The sequence below is a fragment of the Carettochelys insculpta genome, chromosome 1 (genome assembly GCF_033958435.1).
Source record: "Carettochelys insculpta isolate YL-2023 chromosome 1, ASM3395843v1, whole genome shotgun sequence".
Lineage (NCBI taxonomy): Eukaryota > Metazoa > Chordata > Testudines > Carettochelyidae > Carettochelys > Carettochelys insculpta.
The window spans coordinates 132,951,341-132,971,198 of record NC_134137.1 but is presented as its reverse complement, the minus strand read 5'-3'; the positions used below and the strand labels follow the sequence as shown (position 1 = coordinate 132,971,198).

General features: G+C 42.1%; 1 protein-coding gene across 1 annotated transcript in view; it reads left to right on the top strand.

Annotated features, from left to right (window-relative positions):
• OCA2 (OCA2 melanosomal transmembrane protein) overlaps nt 1-19,858 on the top strand; it is a 338,099-nt gene that overhangs the window by 156,783 nt on the left and 161,458 nt on the right. The window contains exons 15-17 of the mRNA XM_074983294.1: nt 11,214-11,361; nt 13,020-13,077; nt 14,736-14,844. Coding sequence (XP_074839395.1) covers nt 11,214-11,361; nt 13,020-13,077; nt 14,736-14,844 — 315 coding nt within the window. The remainder of the gene's footprint in view (nt 1-11,213; nt 11,362-13,019; nt 13,078-14,735; nt 14,845-19,858) is intronic.

Sequence of the window (19,858 nt, the reverse complement as noted above, 5' to 3'; positions counted from 1 at the left end):
TTCTTAGATGGCATTCATAATCTTGATCACAGAGTGCATTACCAAACAATAAAAGCCTACTCATGTCAGTTAGAAAAGCCTGGACTTTATGGCTACATCTACATGGCACCCTAACCTCGAAATAAACTATTCCATAGCTTATTATGAGGAAAAAGGCTATTTTGGCACGTGGCGCTGTGTAAATGACACCACATGTCAGAATAAAGCACTATTTCGAGGTACCCCTTACTCTTCCTGCAATGAGATGTACAGGGATGTCAAAATGGTGCACCTATTATTTCAAAAAATATTTCAAAATGACAGGTGCGTTCCATAGATGTGGAGCAGCTGTTTTGAAATTCTGCCGTATCTTGAAATGTCTCCCACATAGCCTATTAAACTTTCTGTAGTGATAATGTGGGATAATGCAACACACTGTTCACTATGTTGTATCAACAACTCTTGTCAAACCTGACAAACCTACACTTAAAACAGTGTTTTCATGATATGTACCCAAAAGGTGGCATGTGATGTATCATTCAGAAACTCATAGCTCAATAATATTTTTGTGTAATGTGGGTATGGAGTATGTGCAAAGTTATGGATATATGTTAGAATTAGGTTTTTTAAATGTGTTTGATAAGCAATGCACGAGTCCATTCTGCTTTAGACAAAGGAATGGGTATTTGCTTATCTGACCAGTGTGGTTATGAGGCAGACAGTGAAAGTATATTTCAGTAGGCAGTAGGCATCCTTCAGTCTGCATAGACTATGGATCACGCCCTTTAAAGTTTCAATTGAGGACTTCATTTACAGCATCTATTGTGACTATGAAGACCCACACAAGAGTGACAGTCCTTGTTGCATCTCTTGCAGATGTAGTGGGTGTCTGGCAAGTCCTTATTGTGCTTTCTGTGCGCTCGCTTCTCCTCTGCTAGCTGTCTGATCTTCATCTCACCCTTCTGAAGGCCCTTGTGTAACCCCTGCCTCCGCCTGCTGCGGTCGTCTGCTAGTTCTTCCCAGTTGTCCTGCTCGATGTCTGCCTCTCTGAGGTCTCTCTTGCAGACATCTTTGTAGCGCAACTGGGAGCATCCGGGAGGTCTTTTGCCAGAGGCTAGCTCACCATACAGGATGTCTTTTGGAATCCTTCCATCATTCATGCTGTGGATGTGGCCAAGCCAGTGGAGCCGACGCTGCCTGAGGAGGGTGTGCATGGTTGTGATTCCAGGTGCGAGAAGTCCTCATCAGAGACATGCTGTTCGCAGACGATGCTGCTGTAGTGTCTCACACAGAAGACCAGCTTCAAAAACTGCTGGATCAGTTCTCCAAAGTGTGCAAGGACTTTGGGCTTACCATCAGCCTAAAGAAGACAAAAGTACTTGGTCAGGATGTTGCTGAATTCCCATCAATCAGCATTGACAACTATACGTTAAAGGTCGTCCATGAGTTTGTTTACCCCTGGGGTCCACCATCACTGACACCCTGTCATTGGACACTGAGATAAATAGGAGGATCGGAAAAGCGGCCACAACTCTGTCCAGACTCAGCAAGAGAGTGTGGAATAACAACAAGCTGTACACTCACACCAAAATGCAAGTCTACAGAGCCTGCATCCTCAGCACCCTCCTTTATGGCAGCGAGACTTGGACCCTGTATGCCCACCAGGAAAAGAGGCTGAACGTCTTCCACTTGCGCTGCCTCAGGCGCATCCTTGGAATATCATGGAAGGACAGAGTGACCAACACCGCCGTCCTTGAGCAAGCTGGAATCCCAACCATGAAAGTATATTTATAAATAAGGAAAACATAGCTAAGAGGCTACAATATTACTGCATTTTAAAAGAATGTTAAATAAGGTCTTTCATGAAAACCACATTGTTGATTAATATCCCTGAGAAACATATATATTAACGTTACAACAAAGAATTGTAGGTATTAACTGATATGTTTTTAAGTCTGTGACCAAATACTTTTTGCTTTTTTCCCCAGAAGGCAGCTCTCTCTACTGGTCTCCAATGCAAATTAAGTTTTATAAAATCAAAACAGTGAAAAAATCATTGAGATATTAATCAGCAGGGGATAGAATATCAACAAGAAGAGTGGAACAGCAGGAATCCCACCTGCCTCTTGTAACAGGGTCAATGAACTTTGGGAGACAAAATCAGAAATGGGGAGACATTTTGGTATCCATCAGTTGGAGATCAAAGGGCCAGAGCTCTTAAAATTACAGAATATTGGATCCTTAAACAAAGGGGCCTGAAGTCTATGGGAACTGAGTTTAGATGAGAAACCTGCTTAGGCAAAGATTGTAACTTGCTAAAATTAAGTTTCAGTTTTAGTAGCATATTTTTACTTTTGTTTGCTTCTAACCTTTTCTTTCTTATTTCTCATACTTGTTATCACTTAATTCTGTGCCTTTTTGTTAAACTTGTTTTGCTTTTATTATGAACCAGTTTAGTGCTGTGATTAAAATAAAAATTTGACAAACCACAGGTAAATCAATGAACTGCTGTCTATTGAACCTTTATGGGGCAACAAACTTAACTTCTGTACATCTTCCATGAGTATGCTGGACAGAGTAGAGAGATAATGTTCATTGCTTGTCACCCGCAAAACAAAGATTGGAGTGGCAGTCTTGAAGAGCTTGGTGGCCAGGCAGACAAGCTAGTGTGTTATAATATTCATACAGAACAAAACTCTCACTTGTTGAAGCTGAGAACAGGGGCACCATTTCAGATTTTGATTGAGGTGGGGCAACTTGTTGTGATTCCATGAGCCACTTAGAAATTAGTGGAGCAGAGCACTGTGTCTAATCCTTATATTAAAGAAAATAAATAAATAAATAAATATTAGACCCACTCAGCTCTAATAGTAACATGTTCTCCAGTCTGGTGTCAACTCACTTAAGGATCACTGGTTAGGTTTAAAATTTAATGTATAGTCTGCTTTTGTTACTAACTCTTGAATACAACACTTGAAGCTGCTGTAGACAAATCTAGGTGACTTCCTGTCACTTTTTTGCAGTTCACCTGGAATGGAACAGATCATTTAATGTTTGGAAACTCGCTACTAGGTCAAAGCCCTGTCAGTTTATACTTCACCTGCCTTGGGCTGTAGGGGTTTTACCCTACTGCAAATAACATAAACTAGAAACTGACCTTACAAAGGAGTAGAACCTTCATTTTCAAGTCACTTTTATAGTATCACCAACCCCAAATATCAAAAATCGTAAATCAGACCTCTGGATGTCAGTAGTCACTAGTGTGGTGTCCTGACAGGTCACTTGCTCTGTCAGTGATGATAACTGTTTGAATACATGTGTATGCTCCCTCTGTTTGCTATACCAGCTCTGCACAGGTAGCTAGCATAGTGAATTCCAGGATAGCCCCCAAAAACTGCAGAATCCAAAAGTTATGAAAATACCCACAGCAGGTTTATTGTCAAACAAAATACAGTAATAGTTGCCAGCAGACTTTACTGAACCACTATGCATATGTACTCACTGACAATGGATTCAGCTAATTAAACAGTGAGATTCTCCATTGCCCCATAGGTTGGACAGAGTTAATCTGACATACTCCAACATTTATAAACTTGAGACCATCTATGGGGCACACCTTATGTATCTTCTTATGCGTTAATGACCACGTGTATTACATCCCCTGGTACTTTCCTTCAAAGCATTCCTGTTCACCACTTGTGCCTTCACTCCTCATGTTTCAGACAGAATCTCATTATTAATCACTTTTTTTCAGACTATTTGATCATGTGCTACATTGGAGTGTCCTTTTACTGTCCTGATGGCAGTGCTAGCAGTGCTAGCAGTTCTGGTGCCAAGTTCATGTCCCGGATACTGACTTGCAGTCAAACATCTACTTTTGACAGGGCCAGCCTGTTTCTCATTGTATAACTCTTGCCCGCTTTGGGTCAGGCCTTGCACCAGGCCTGTGCTTCAGGCTCTTCCTTTCTCCTATGAGGTCCATGAAAAATCATGAGATTGGCTGTGAATTCATGAGATTATGTACAAATAATAGCCTTGGTCTTCTATTTGTCTTCTGCTTTCCGAGGCTTTGGGGGGCAATGGGTGTGATTCTGAAGCTTTCTCCACAGCCATGATGGCTAGAAAGAATAAAAGCTAAATGATCATGTACCCACTAACTCCAGGTGCTGGGGATTTAAGGAAAACAATCATTCTCATGAGACTCATTGCAAAATCATGGGAGTTGGCTAGGTACTTTCAGAAGGCTCTTAAACACAGCACTACAAATGGTTGACATGTAGTACTCACAGGAGAATATTTAAAACCAAACACCAAGCAAATTCTATGTCTGAAAAAATAAAAGTATGAGACTTCTGTGTTAGCTGAGGGAACTACAAGCAGGAAAGGAAAATAAACAGGCACAGGAGTGCAGGGCAGCTCTTTGTCTTGAAAAAAAGTTAGAGTCCAATCTTCTAATTCTTAAACAAATAAAATTTCTACTGCCATCAGCTTGTCCAATCAAAGATAATAACAAATGCTCAATAACTATACTCTTCATACTTAAATATCTGACCCCTCTTCTCCAGGAGACAGACATATGTTAGACTTTGTGAGGCATGCAGACACTATTATGGCTGGGTCTACACTACAGAGTTTTGTCGACAGAAGGGGCCTTCTGTCGACATAAATCAGGGAGTGTCTACACACTTAAAGCATTCTGTCAACAAACTCTTGACAGAATTCTGCATTTTCCTTGACAGTATAACAATCTCTGGACCAAGTAGTGTCAACAACAGTGCAGTGTAGACACTTCTGTCAACAGAGAGGACTTCCAGTTGTTGGGCAGCCCTCTTTGCAGAGCTGCCATTCCGCTTTCAGTCTAGCAGTTCTCTGCCGACAGAGCAAGTTGTGTGTAGATGAAATCTGTTTACAGAGGTTTTGTCGAGAGTACCCTGTCGACAGTAACGTCTGTCGACAGATGTTTCTCGTGTAGACATAGCCTATGATGATGAGACCACGTAAGTTCCCCAGGTAGAGTGGGACTTCTATACCGCTGCTGGCCCCTCCCAGGGGTTTGGCCCTTTTTTCACCTATGCCCCTCAAATCTTCCTCTTTTTCGAATATAACTGGTATTTCTTTGGAACGCCCTGCATTCCCTCTTCAGCACCCCTCCCCCCCCGAAGGATTCCTGTTTTACAGTAATTACCTTCCCACACACTCTGCTCCCCTTATTGGATGATAGGGAGCAGAGCAGCCACTCTCCATTCCCCATCCCCAGCAGCTCCTTAAAGTAAAGTTTACTTAAGCTGTGAAGAAGGCAAGCTGGAGCCTGATAGAGCATGGAACTTCCTTCACTTTCTTCCCCCACTTGCTAGCATAATAGCTTTGTTGTCTGTCTGCACACAGCCAGACCTGTTTAGCAAATCCCTAGATATGCGTGGGGTTTAAATACACTTTAGTTATAATTCTAGCATGTATCCATAACACTTAATGCTAACTATGGAAATACATCATCCAAGCATGTTAATGATCAGTGAATAATTAGTTTCAAATGAGACCTCATAAGGCATGTTTTGTGCCAAATATTATTACAATCACAATCACATGTTGCATGTGAATACAGAGGTGCTTGGGGCCACAGGAATTTAACAGAGACTAACTAAGGAAATAAAGATAAGCATAATCATAAATGATTGCAAGATCAGGAACTCTAATTTATTTGGCATTTTGTTTTGGAGTGCAGGGGGGGCTTGGTCTGGAGCCAGGAACTGGCAAGTTTTAATCCCTTCTGAAACTAATTCCCTCTGAGACCTGGAGCTTCAGTCCTTTGCCCCAGTTTCCTCACTTGTAAAATGGGGATAATGCTTATTTACAGTAAACTCTTTCATATCTGACATTCTACCATCTGAAACTCTCAAATAACGGTCATTTTAAGCATAAGTACATTTTTTTCTGTAAGTACAGTCTAGTGAAAATAAATACAAATAAATACAGCAAATACAGTATAAGTTTACAGTGTACAATACTATTGTTGTTGGTAAAAAAAGTACCCTGCTTACATTTTTGTTTCTTAATATCTAATCTTATTTTTTTTAGTGTTATGCATATTCTAGCTAGACCTCTCTATTATCCAGGGTATTTGAGTATCTGGCAACCTCCTGGTCCTGGTGTTGCCAGATATGAAAGAATTTACTGTATGTACTGTACTTCACAAGGGCGAATTAGTTGATATTTGTGAATCAATCTAAAAAATACACCTTACAAAAGTTGTTTATTATTATTATGTGAGGCTATAAAACAAATGTGGTTTTTTGTCAATTAATATTTTGATAAAATTTCCTTTGCTGTAAAAACTTAGCAAAGAAAAATATTTTAGTGAAAAATATTAGACTGCAATAGTTAGGGGAGAGAATTCTTCTCTGAACAATATCGTTTGCACTTGATTAGCCACTACCCATCACTGCTAACTGTCTTGCCTGTCTTTCATCAAAAGGAGTTGGTCCACTGAAAGTTATTAGCTGACCAACCTAGGCTGCAAAAAATGTTTTAATGATAATTTTACCATCTCATCAAGGATGGTCATGCTTTCCTGATTGTATACAATTAATAGAGTTGGCCTCTTAGGATTTCGAGAAGTAGTTACATTCAGTTTGCAAGACTACATTATTTAATATTGTAAGTGTTAGTGGATGAGTGAATGATATTTTGAAAAAGGTAATAGCATTGGTGCAATTGCCAGGATCACAGAAGAGAACACACATTTGCTTTTTAAAATGAAATACAACTTTTTAAAAAATGTGGTGTGAAATTTGTGACTTACTGAAGTAAATGACAAAAAGCACTGGGACCAGGATTTCACTTGTAAATTGTCTTGTAGTGTTCAATGTGTTCAATGAAGAAGCTGGCACAGATATGTGTGATGAAACATCTGCTTGAGACGAAAAGTGGATGGAAAATGTATTTTTCAATGGAAAATTTCCAAAAATTAAATATGTTTGGCCAATCTCCTGCCTTCTGCCCCCGTGCCCCGCAAACTCAGAAATGCTAGTGAAATGCCTCATGGGAGTTTCATGCTCCTCAATCTCCTTCCTGGCTTGGTTCCTGTGACTCTGCTACATTGCATCTGATGCACTGCAGTTTCTTCTCATGCTGAACCACTGCAATGCATCATGGGAGTCCCTACTCACAATACGTAATTTACTAATTCTCATGAGGCATCATATATGAATTTCTGATTCTTTTTTAAGTTTTGGAGTGTTTGTTTTTATTTTTATTTCTACGTAAAAGTCATTTTGGCAAAAATATTTTAAATGAAACCACAATTTTCTGGCAAAAAACATATTTGAAGGAAAATATTCAAGCTTTCCTTCTTGAGGTCAGTAGTAGGGAGTTAGTGGATTCTGTAAATGGTCAGAAGGAAAAGATTAGGCCACACTGATCAACTGCCCCTCATTTTAAATGACCAAACTAACGTAAATTCCACAATTAACTAAATTTGACACACATTTTATTGTTGAAAATGCTCATGGAGCTGAGGTTATCTAGAGAGTTAATTATACTAAAGGAATAAATTCCACAGCATTTTAATTTTCCGGCACAAGTAACTTTCATGTCTCTTATGTTGAAACTTTGTCGCACATTACTATGGGCATTTTGCAAACAGCACTCCATGCACAGAACAGTAATTTATATTACAAGTCACATCTCGCCCAGGAAACACAAGAGAGGAAAACATGTTTTTGTCTTAAGCTTTCTGCACTTCAATGCTGTTTGATACATCAATACAATGGTGACAGATGCATTGTAAAAAAAAACAAAGACAGAAGAGTTTCACTCAATGCAAAAGCTATTAAGGAACAACTTTTTACTTCAGATTTAACCATCTTTGAGTAACAATAATCATAACAGGAGGACTGCCCCCTCCCCCAGGGTAAACATCACAGGAGGTTGAATGGGTGTGTTAGAACAGGGTGTTGCAACTGAGACTGTTAAAATGCAAAATGATAAACGGCATTATCATGCTCCACAAACATCTGCCCTTGCAAAAGGCAACAAAATGCTTTTTCACTGAACAGGGGTCCTGGAAGACTAAGTACAAAGCTATGATAATAGGGTTTAAGGATGCCTGAATAAGTAGAGTGAGACTTAGGTCTCTCTTGGTTTGAGTGGAATCCAGTAGTCGATGAAAAGGGAAAGATAAGTTGTAGAAATAACTGCTAGTGGGCCTCAGTAGTGAAGGGCAAGGAAAGAGATATATTGTGTAAAAACTGGTGGAAGAAACAATAGTGTCAGCAGCAATGGTTAAGACTACATGGAAGGAGGATGAGCAGAGTTGGAGGAAATTAACAAAATATGTGGTGTACATGTGGCATGAGAACAAAACATGATATGTACAGGAATTGCTTGTAAAAATAACCTGACCACTCGCAAAAGATATAATGTAGAATTGAAGTTGCATGCATCAGCATAGCGTCAAACTTGTATATAAAGTAATTAACTCTTGGGTTTGCGGTATGCCTTTGACCTAGCCCCTCCACGTGAGCCTGACCAGTGCTGTCTCATCTTAGTGTATGTCAGTCAAGAAATCTGAGTGAGGAGCCTGGACTTGAGCTGAGTTCCAAAAAACCAGGAGGTTGAGGTCTCAAGACAAATACCAATATAATAGACCCTTCTTGGCATCTCTCATACCTCATGTACTTCAGTGTAAAAGAGTATCTCATTAAGATTGAGACAGCATATAGGGTCACTTGATTATTCCACGTCACCATTCAGGGATCACAAAGCAACATGTTTAGAGACAAAATCAGAGTGATGAAAAAAATGAAGATGCCCACAAGGAAATGAGATTCAATTTTTTTAAAGCTTTTTACACTGAAATGAGGGTAGATCAAAGCTCAACAGGGAGCTTGAGATGCAGGCTCCATTTAGATGTTGGGCAGCAGTCTAGTTTGGGGTAGATTTACATCCCAAGTTGCCATTTACTAGCTTTTCATACAGACAAGACCTTGGATTATAAACTGTGGGTAAAGACTATAAATTATGCATCTGCAAAACACATTTGTGAAGCCATACAAAATGTAAGCCAATTGCTGAATGTGGACCATCAGCTATGTAAAATTAAAATGTTTCAAGGATGAAGCCTTGTTAAGCCCGTCTCCGTATGACTTATCTCTTAACTGTGAATAAGTGACCGCAAAAGTAGGGGGCTTAAATAGATATTTTTCTTACTGTTTCTGTTACTAAATAATATAAGCAAGGTAGTTATAACAACAACAACAAGAGACAGAACTTCAGTATATAAGGAAATATATATTTGCTGGAAATTCTGATGGATAACTCATTTGATGAAATAAATTCTTCATAATTATTTATTGCAAAATTATGAACAGGCAGCACAAAGAATTTCACATGACACTTGCACACACTGAAGTTCTCTGGCTATAGGAGTGATCTGGAATCGGCAAATGCTATGAAAATAAAATAAGTGAAAAGAATCCCAACAAATCGTGAGGCTAGCCTTGTTTATGCTAATTCTTGTACCATTTCATGCTTTTCATTATACTCCACCATCTGTGGTTTAGATTAGTCCATTCTTCTTGTACAGGGGCATTTAACTTCAGATTTTTCTACAAAGTGGCTACCACTCTGTTTAGCAATGTATTAGGATACAGTTTATTTTGCATAGGTTAAAAGCAAATGACCAAATTATTCATGAGTTTAGACTCAGAGTATGTCCTTGGGTTATTTGTACTCTGCTTTTGTCAGTCAATGGAAGCCACTCATGAAGATTGCAGAGAACAATTTGTTGTTTGGAAACTGAATCTGAGATTTGTTTCATTTAAATTTTTAAAAATGTTTTCTTCTTTATTTACAACAGATTGACACTCTCTTGTCCAGCAACATCCGTTGTCCTGCTGGACCACGGCGGCTGCTGGAACAGAGAGCACCTGGACCAGCGAGCCCCAGCTCTCCCAAGCTGGTCTGGCTGATGGGCTGCTCACGCTGGTGGTAGGTAGCCCTGCTGGCAGCCATGGCTGGTGTCGGGGAACGCTACTGTGGACAGCCTGGCCAAGCCGGGAGTCCCACAGGGAGAGCAGCTGGGGTTGGAGAACCTGCTGGCAGCCCCACTGTGGGGAGCCTCACTGGGTGGGGAGTCCCTGTGGCAGTGGGAAGCCAGGCCACGGATCCCCAGTAGGAGCCCTGTGGCAGTGGGGAGCTGGGCTGAGGTGGGGAGTCCCACTGCAGTCCAGCGAGAGGGAGCCCCACCCAGAGAGGAGACCCCAGACAGCCTGGGAACAGGGAGCTGGTGGCACCCATGAGGGGCAGGCCAACCTGAGGCCTCACTCTCCTGGTCCAGCAAATTCCCTCATCAGGGCCCACTCAGGTCCCAAGGGTCCTAGACCAGGGAGGTACACCCTGTTCAGGGTGACCATCCATCCTGTGGGGCTGGCACAGCCCCAGCAAGGCATCCTGATTTATTTAAACAAAAGGGCTAATTGCCCCAGATTAGGGCCCCCCGCTAAGCTGCCCTTTTCCCCTGATCGGGGGTGTGGCTGTTACCTGGTTCCCAGCTGCCCGCAGTTCAGGAAAGCTGGCAGGAGCACCAGCATGGCTGCTGCTAGCTGCTGGCTCCCCAAGGGTCTGGGGAGCTGAACTGACACAGCTGCCATCCGACTCCCAACTCCCTGCAGGCTGGGGGAGCCAGGAGCCAGAGTGGCACAACTGCCACTTGGCTCTCCAGTCTCCACAGTCGGGGGAGCCAGCAGGAGCACCGGTGCAGTTGCCGCCTTGTTCCTGGCTCCCCGGGGCTTGGGGAAGCCAGGAGCTTTGCCTGTAGGGCTGTAGTCCCATTCCCGGTGCCTTACTGCCCCCCTCCCCAGCCAGGGAGCACCCCACAGCAGGGTGGCAGCCCCCCACAGGGCAGCCGCCATCCGAGAAGGGTAACCATCCATCTCATTTTGGCTGGGACAGTTGTATTTCAGGTGGCAGGAAAGCATCATCGCCCCCTGCCGCCCCCAGAGTGTCCTGTATTTGACCTAGGTAAATATGATCACCCTAAACCTTTATTATTTTTCATCCACACCAAAGCAAACTTTCAGTAACAGTTTATTTTCTTCTGCACTTCTATTTTGATGGTTTTTAGCTTTTGAGTGCAAGACATTCAGCTTGTGTTTGTATTTCTTGTTTTATTTTGGGGCTCTGATTTAATATGCATTCTGTGTCATCTTAAGCGAAACATCCCTATTTCTTCTTAGAACTGAAACATGAGATCCATGTTTGGAGACTGACAGCACAACGCATCAACCCTGCCAGCAGAGAAGAAACTGCTGTGAAATGTCTCTTAATGCAGAAAGTTCTGACTCTGGAGATCTTGCTGAGGAAAAAACTCAAAACGTTCCACAGGTATAGCATGCACAAACATCCCCTGCTTAAATTTTGTAGAGTACAGAATTTTGGGGGATTTGTGAAATCCAGTCTGGTGGAATGGAGGACAATGTATTGGGGGTGGCAATTTATGGAACTTGGCTGTCGTAATCTTAATGCACAGCTAGGAGAGTGAAGATCAGTGTGTTTTCTGCCCTGGGTCCAGAGCTGATTCCGTGCCACCTTCTGAGCATGATGTGGGAATTGGAGAGGTGCTGCTCTCTCCTACCCACGACCCTTCCCAATGATGATTAAAGATTTAGTAAATAGCTAGAAGGTGTTTGATAAATGTAAGGAGGCACAATTAGCTTTTTGGGGCTGCAAAATATACAGTAACGTACCTCTGAACTTCAGAACATCTAGTAACATCAGGTAGTTTTCCTTTGAAGACATAAAAAATAAGTTTGTGACATTTTTCCATGTATCAATGTCCTTCAGAATAGTGTGCCAAGCTGGTAAATGAAGTTTAAAATAAAATATTTACATGCTCTTCAGTGTGGGTGAAATTTTGGAAGAAATCCCATTAATTTAGAAAATTATTTAATATTAACGTTTTTTAAAAAGTGCTATCGACCAAGATATTCCCTACAGTTTAAATGTTGTGCTTAGGGTGGGAAAGGCTTCTATAAAACTGATCTCCCACAAAAATGCCAATACACTTTTTTAAAACATTCCAATGAAAACTGTTGCTAGTCATTTAAAAGTTGCCCTTCAGAATCTGAAATCCAAGTACTACAGCTCAAACAACTGAGGGTGAGTTTGATGCTGAACAAAAGTGAAACTGACAATTAATTTCCATCGTTTTGGGAGTAAGGGAATTTCGAAGTTTGGCACATACTTAGAAGCAACCACAGCTACCCTGCCTGTCAGCGCTTCAAAGTTAGCAACTTCGAAGTTCCCACAATGGCCATTGTGCTAATGAGGTGCTGCATATGCAGCGCAGCTCCTCATTAGCCTCCTCCCATCGGACTGATTAACATGCCTCCTTTGAAGAAGGGGGCTAGCGTAGATGCACCCTATGATTCAGGAATGTGTAATCAATTAATGTTAATAGCACAGCTCCTGAACCGCAAGGCTTTATGTTGGGAGAGCTGACTATACTGATAACTCAATAAAGTAATCCAGATTTTAAAAGCTTCACTACAGAACTCAAATGGTATAGCTACATATTTTTATCAGTGTGTGTTTATCTGTATGTTTTCATGCTTGTATTCTGCTTGGCTGATGCTGTCACATAGCTGTTGTTTCACATCAAAATGGCACATGTGAATGCTTCAGAAGTGGTACAGAAAGTAACTACAATTTTTGTCCTCAGTTCCTCAATGAGGCTGACTGCTTCAGATCTACAACACTGCAGAGTTCCTTTGAAGTCAGTGGGACTTTTCATAAGCATAGTCTATGTGCACTGGAGAATTGTTTTTTTAGGGTAAAATCTTGATCCCATTGAAATTAATGGAAGTTTTGCTATTTGTTGTAAAAAGGCCACTGCTTCATACTCGGAGTGCATTATTAGAAGTAAGAGGATGATCTAAAAGGTGACATATTTGAACTATTGTAGTAAAGAGGACCTATTCCAATACTATATTAAGGTAATTGTGACAGAACTGTGATTTCATAACTGCATCCTTTATTTTCAGACAAATTTCACAAGAAGATAAAAACTGGGAAACAAATATTCAAGAACTCCAAAAAAAGGTACATAAATGGCAGTGATACTAAGTTTCAGAAGAACGGACCCTCTGATATGGCGCACAAGTAATATTTTGAAGTAGTGTATTGGAGCAGAAAAAGCGGGAACCAATTAGCACATCTATCAGATATGCTGCATGAAGGAAAGAAAAGCTGGTTAACAGGCTTCTGAATGGGACAGAATCAAGGAAGCACATTCAAATATTGATTTCTTTTAAGTTTAACCTTAAATTTAAATTTCCTGTGTTACTTATTTTTTTAACTCTAGTGTATTTGATATCTATACATACACCCCTCCATGCAAAGTGCCCAATAGGTACTTGCAAAATTAAATTTACTTTTGGTCACACTTTATACTGTGTTTTTATCATAAATGCTATTTATCATGGGTAACTGATATTTTAATAAATTGCTAATCCAATGTTATACATTCCAACCATTCAGTCAGTTGCTTATAATCATGGCTTATAACTACAGAGAACGCCTATTACTGATATCCTTATTACCATCCATAACATGATAATTCTTATTTTATTCTGCTTGGCTGATGCTATCACATAACTATTGTTTTATGTCAAAATGGCACATGCCAATGTTTCAGAAAAACGGTATAGGAAATAACTACAATTTTTGTAATCCGTTTACTATTTTAATTTTTTGTGCTGCACCTAGGAACACCAGTGACAGGGTCAGGATCCAGCAGCATGATGTGTTGAACAAACACAGAAAAAATAGGCAGGTTTTAGATTTTTAAAAGTCTTTATGAAGACAGGCGGGCAGGGAGAGAAATGGTGAGTAGAGCAGGGAATACTAGGGCAGAGAGCAGTTTACAGAAACCAGGGCAATGGAGGTGGGGTAATCTTGATGGAACAACTGAGAATAGAAGGAGGAACCAGAAGAAAATAAAGAAGACTGGGATTAAAAATGGAAATTAGAGAGGGTGAAAGAGAAGGTGGGGACTGGTGAATTTTGGAGAATAAGAGGGGACAGGAAAGGAAGCAGGAATTCCTGCCGAGAGGGCAAGGGAGTAGACTTGATGACCTCTCGAGGTCCCTTCCAGTTCTAAGAGATATGTACGTATGTGTGAATTAGGCAAAAAATGGAGACTAAAACATTGCATACAAGGAAAGAGTAGATTTTGCAGATTGCATTCCAAGATTCTGGAGTGGAATTCAATAGCGGGGATCAATTTTATTTCTGTGCCATGAAATCATAACTGCATTGAACTACAGTTCGTATTCCCACTGTAATAAAGTTAAAGCTGGGGTATATGAATAATTGGAACAGTCTTGACTTCAGATTCCTGCTATTCACATTTATGCTGAGGAGCTGAAATCTAGAGCTGCCTCCGCTAAACTGTATTGGCTTCTCTAACATATAGTATAATGATGAAAATATTTAAACTTTGTTTTTCTTTATTATCAATTACTTAAAATCTTAAAATATTTTTGTCCAAAATAGTGTTGTTTTTACACAATTTTCTTTGCCCCCTCAAGAGAATCTTTATCCAAATTTAAGATTTTCACTTTTCTCTTTTTGTCCTTTCGGCTTTCCCTTACAATGAAAGATGTAGGCTTTAGGAATGCATGCACGATGGAATGTATGACCAGTATAATAATAGTATCTTCTGTAACGTAGTTGCTGAATGTTTTTCCTACCTACAGCACAGAATAACAGACAAAATACTTCTCATCAAATGCCTGACTGTGTTGGGATTTGTTATCCTGATGTTCTTTGTCAATTCATTTGTTCCAGGCATTCACCTTGATCTCGGTGAGTCTGATTTCTCTGTTTTATCACACTGATGGCAGGCCTGTACATAGGAATTTTTGTGTGTAGGGGGCTGGGCTTCCTTTTTTGTAAATGTGGACCACAATTTTTTGATATATAAAGGGGTCCAAAATAGTCATGCAATGAGTGTTCATAAGAGACATTAATGAAAAATTTGAGTGGAAACAGTGATTGGTGAAATAATTTTGTCACAACATTATAAAATGTATACAGCAATACAGGTTTTATAGAAATTACCTTCAGGGATCTTGCTGTAATATTGTAAGTTAAAAACAATATTCCCTTCTTTCTCTCCCTTCTGTGTTGCTGGAGGCCAAGGGCATGCTGGGAAATGTAGTCCCTTCCCTGTTCCAGGGCCATCTCTCTAGGCAGGGAGCTGGCCAAGGAACTACGGCCCCCGGGGTGTCTTGGTATTCCCCCGTCATGTCCTGAAGGCTTCCCCCTATACAGTGAGGCAGGGAAGAAGGGAGAGAAACCAGACATTGGGAGGTGGGGGGTGTATTTACGTCCTTTGCATACCTCCCTCCCTGCACAGACTTAGTAACAAAAATGTTACATTTGAGCTTGGATCTGTTCACAGGGTCCTTTTGTTTCTATTGTGTGTATATCTGCCACTCAGTCCTGTGATACCAATCATATCTGCAGTTTCCCAGATCAGGTTCCCAAAACCCATGTATGTCTTGAGGAACTCATTAGTGACAGGAATACTGATGACTTCCATTTTCTGGGCTTCCTTCCCTCTGAGAAACAGGAGATCTGTATCAAAGAGGTCCGAGGTTGTTCCCTTGGTGTGTGTGTGCACACTTCTCAAACTGCCAGGGCCTGGGGCACTATGTGAGACAAAAACTGAATGTTAAGGGCAGAAAAGTCTTTCCTGCAGAAATTAAAACCTTTTGGGAGCTGTTCCTTCGGTATTAATAGCTCTTTGTTTAGCATCAGTTCTCTAATTTGTTGCTACCAGTTTCAGTGATTTTCTACAGTAAAATTGAGGAGACATAAAATTTGGGACGTGGGAACTAAATGTGTGATGTCCCTTGAAACAAGGGATGGTTGAGAGGTACCTATGTGTTTAACAGTTTCTAACTGAACAAAACTTAAATGGAATGTCATAGTTCAAAAAGAAAAGGTACTTTCCTGGTCTAATTTTCGCAGGCCTGCTGCAAACAATGGAGATATGAGAGCAACTCATAGAAAAGGTGACAAGAATCCTTTGCACTGGAAGTATTAGGTGACTGACATAGAAGAGTCTGCTACCAGCTCCCCTTGTAATTATCCACCACCAGAAAATCAGATAACTCAGAAGATGAAATTCTCCTCCCTCTCCATTATTTCCCCATCCCTTGATTTTTTTCTATTCCCAAACTCCCCACTAGGTGGCAAGATGTGGTTTACAGCAGCTTGTAGGAGGGCTTGGCCAGGGATTTTTGATACCTAAGTGAACTATCACTTTGGTGCTCCTCCATTCAATAGTTTGGGGGAAGCAGCAGGGGAGGGGGCACCAAATCCCCTGCATGGCTGGCTCGTCCTGGTGGGAGGGGAAGAGGCTCTCAGCTGGGGGAATGACCATGCAGGGACATGTTCACATGAAGTCAAGTCAGACAGACCTCTTAACAAGAGCCCTTCCCTACTCCTGCAAGCTAGGGAGTCTTTCCAAACTAGAGGCAGGAGTTGGGTAATTTCCACATTGCTTCTCTTCATCAGTTTCACTAACCAGCTCCGCTCCAGAGTATCAAGACATCAGTCAGAGACAGAGGCCAGGAAAGGAGCAGCATTTACCACTCGGAGTCTCCATTTGTCTCAGCAGTCATATAGAGCTGGAACTACTGTGGTCCCCCACAGGGTGCTGCAGTGTCATACTCCATTGTGAGGAAAGGGTGATTCTGAGCAGCAGGAGACACACCAGCGCAAGCTCTGGTTGAGCTAGTGCACTAAAAACAGAATATAGCCATTGGGGAGGGAGCAGCAGGAGGGGCAAGTTGCCTTGCATAGGTGCCCATCAAAGATGCTAGACACGTACTCAGCCAGGGCATAGCCATACCCTAAGTCCCAGCCAATTAGCTGCACTGTATCTCAGAAGGTATCTTGTCAGTAAAATTGTGCTGGTCATGCCTATGCAAACTGTTCTTATAGTATCATATTCCGCAAATACGTGTAAGGTAGGTGTAAAAGGCTTTGAAGTGATTCTTAAATTGCACACACTGTATATTTTCTGAGCACCTGGCACACACGTGTGCTCAAGAATCTACAGCTTTCTGAGTCTTATGATGCCAAGGGCCAGTATGAGTTTGTGCTCTGTGCATATTGAGGCCTTCCTCAAAGAAGGCACAGGGAAGGTGGTGAGGGCAATCTTTTAAAAATCTGTTTAGCCTTTAATCATGTTAGATGGGATCCAGTGGTGAGAAAAGAGGAAGTGTGAAAGGAAATGAAGAGCTATATATTTAACCACCTGTGGGATTGACTGAGGGAAGATATGTGTTTTAACTGGACATACTAGGGTATTGATGAAAGAGGTTAGGATTAAGCTTGCATGGACAATCTGAACTCTGCATTTTTGGTTATCAGAAGTTGAAGATTTGATCAGCTCACATTCGGCAAAGGGACAAAATTCCATCAAGCAATCTTAGCTCTTCATTTACATTATTGCCATTGAATTTCCTAATGTTTTGAACAGGAAAAAAACATGAGCTTGGTAGGAGTTAATAGTCATTCAATCAGTTGAACATAACATGTTCTATACACGCCTCCCTCGCTATACGAGCACAATTGGTTCCCAACTTTCTGCTCGTAGGTGAAAACTCATAAGAGGGACATTAAATTACCAATAAAATACATGTAAAAGTGTCTGATTGGTTCCTAATACTCCAAACTTCGGGAAGAGTGGCAGCATGTGGTGCTGCTTTGGAAAGGTAAGTGAACCTTGGATTGGGAGGGTTGGAGAGGGTTAAAGGTTGGGAGCAGTTTGGGACCATGAGTGGGCAGGAGGGTTAAAACCTGCAGGTGGCTCCTCTGGAGGAGGTGGCAGCTTGTTCCTCCAGGCTGCAGCAGAGGTACCTGGGGGCGGGGATGCAGTGGGCAAGGGGGTTGGGAAGGGGATGGGGTCGGTGTTGGGATCAGGCTGGGTGGGACTGCAGATCTCCCCGCGCCCTGGCCAGAGACCCTGTGGCCAGTTCAGCTCCAGCCACAGGCCTGTGGGTCTGCCTGCCCCCTGGCCGGGGACCTGGCGGCTGGCTCTTATGAGCGAGGGAAGTTCACTCACATAGTAAACAGTGGTAAGTATATGCATCCCTCGTTTTAGTGAGTATTTGTAAGTAAAATACTTGTTAAATGAGGGATGAGTGTAATTTGCACATTGAGACAATGTCTAAGCCAACATCAGTTGGGGCCAACCAGGCCTGGTTTGGGACACTTTAATTAATAATGCCCATGGCCCATTCACTGCTCTGTCCCTCCAACTTAGCCCCTTCTCTACTGTTGGGCCCTAGCATAAGCAGGGAAGGCACATCCCAGATGTCTTCACTCCCTGGTAAATAAACATTTCTGTGGCTGTTAGTACCACAGTTCTCACAACCCGACTCACCTGCAGGGCCTGGAGAGAAGGGCAAAACTGTTGCAATGGGGTGGCATTTCTGGCCTTATTTCAGAATCGTTGGAGTGTGCAGCTTGTGGCAGGGCCTTACAGATAGGATTTCTGTAACAACATATTAACACTTTTGTGTTTGAAGGAAAGATCAATCGAGCCCTTGTCCAATAGGTGTATCCCATCTCTGAAGAACGGAGAAATGTCAGAGCTTGTACAGTTTCTAGGCAAGTCAGTACACGTTTTCTGATCAGCCATGAAGTGTCTCAATTCCCAATTAATGTGCTTCCAACACTTATTAATAGCTTTGATATTGCCTTTGTGTCAATTTTTCAGATGCTCAGCCAAATCTGTGAAAACTGTTACTGTCCCTGGACACAAATCTGTGATTTGGTCTAAATCTTCCTGATGACATTGTAAAACTGGTACACCTGGTACACGCAGATAATTTCCACTTGAGTGAATTGCCCTGATACCTGGTAGATCACAGCCTCTTAAGTCACTGGTTAGCTGCTGCAGAGTTGGCAAAATGTGGTGCCTGTTTAAGTCAGCTGGTTATCAGCAATTGCCATATCATGATATTCCTTGCTGTTCTTCAAAAGTCTTCAATCTTGTGATTCAGGAATCACTCAGTATCAGCCCTTGGCCAGCCCTAGCAATACATGCATTTCCTTTCAGTCAGTGGTCAAGATACATGTGTCTGATTCATCACAGTATATGCCAGAGGTAGCCAACCTTTTTTCATTGGAGGCCACATGTCAATTTTTTGCATGTTCCAGGGACTGTACACAAAATAGCCTTAACTCCCCTGCCACACAGGTTTAACCCCTCTCAACCCCAAACTGGCCCCACCATCCCCAGGCTTAACCCCCTTCAGCACCAACCCCACCCCCATCCCCAGATTTAACCCCTTTTGGCTCCAAACCCATCCCCCTTTCCAAAGGCTTATCCCCTCACAGCCCCAAGCCCAGGATTAATTTACCTCACACAGGAGCTCCGCATGCTGCTGCCCCTGCACTGCACCTTCACTGGGCTGCCATCTCCTCCTCAGCATGGCTGCGCGGCTCCCCCAGTCCTCCTACTCCCTTCCCCCACCTGCAGTGCACGTGGCTTCCTGCCCTGCTGTGCTGAAATAAGGGAACTCAATTTGATTGGTTTAATGGCGGGATCCCTCCTGTCAGCCATTAAACCAATTAAAGTGAGTTCTACTTTTTCATTGCGGCATGGCAAGAGCCAGTGGCAGCATCTGGAGATGCAAATGAGTCTCAGAACTTCCCAGCCGGCTTTCAAAACGGCGCCACTGCTGGCTCCGTGGGCTGGATGAAAAGGCTTTTCGGGCAGAATTCTGGCCTGCGGGTCACATGTTGTCCACCCTGGTATATAGCAATGCCAATTGCACAGCAATCTGCCCCCAAGATC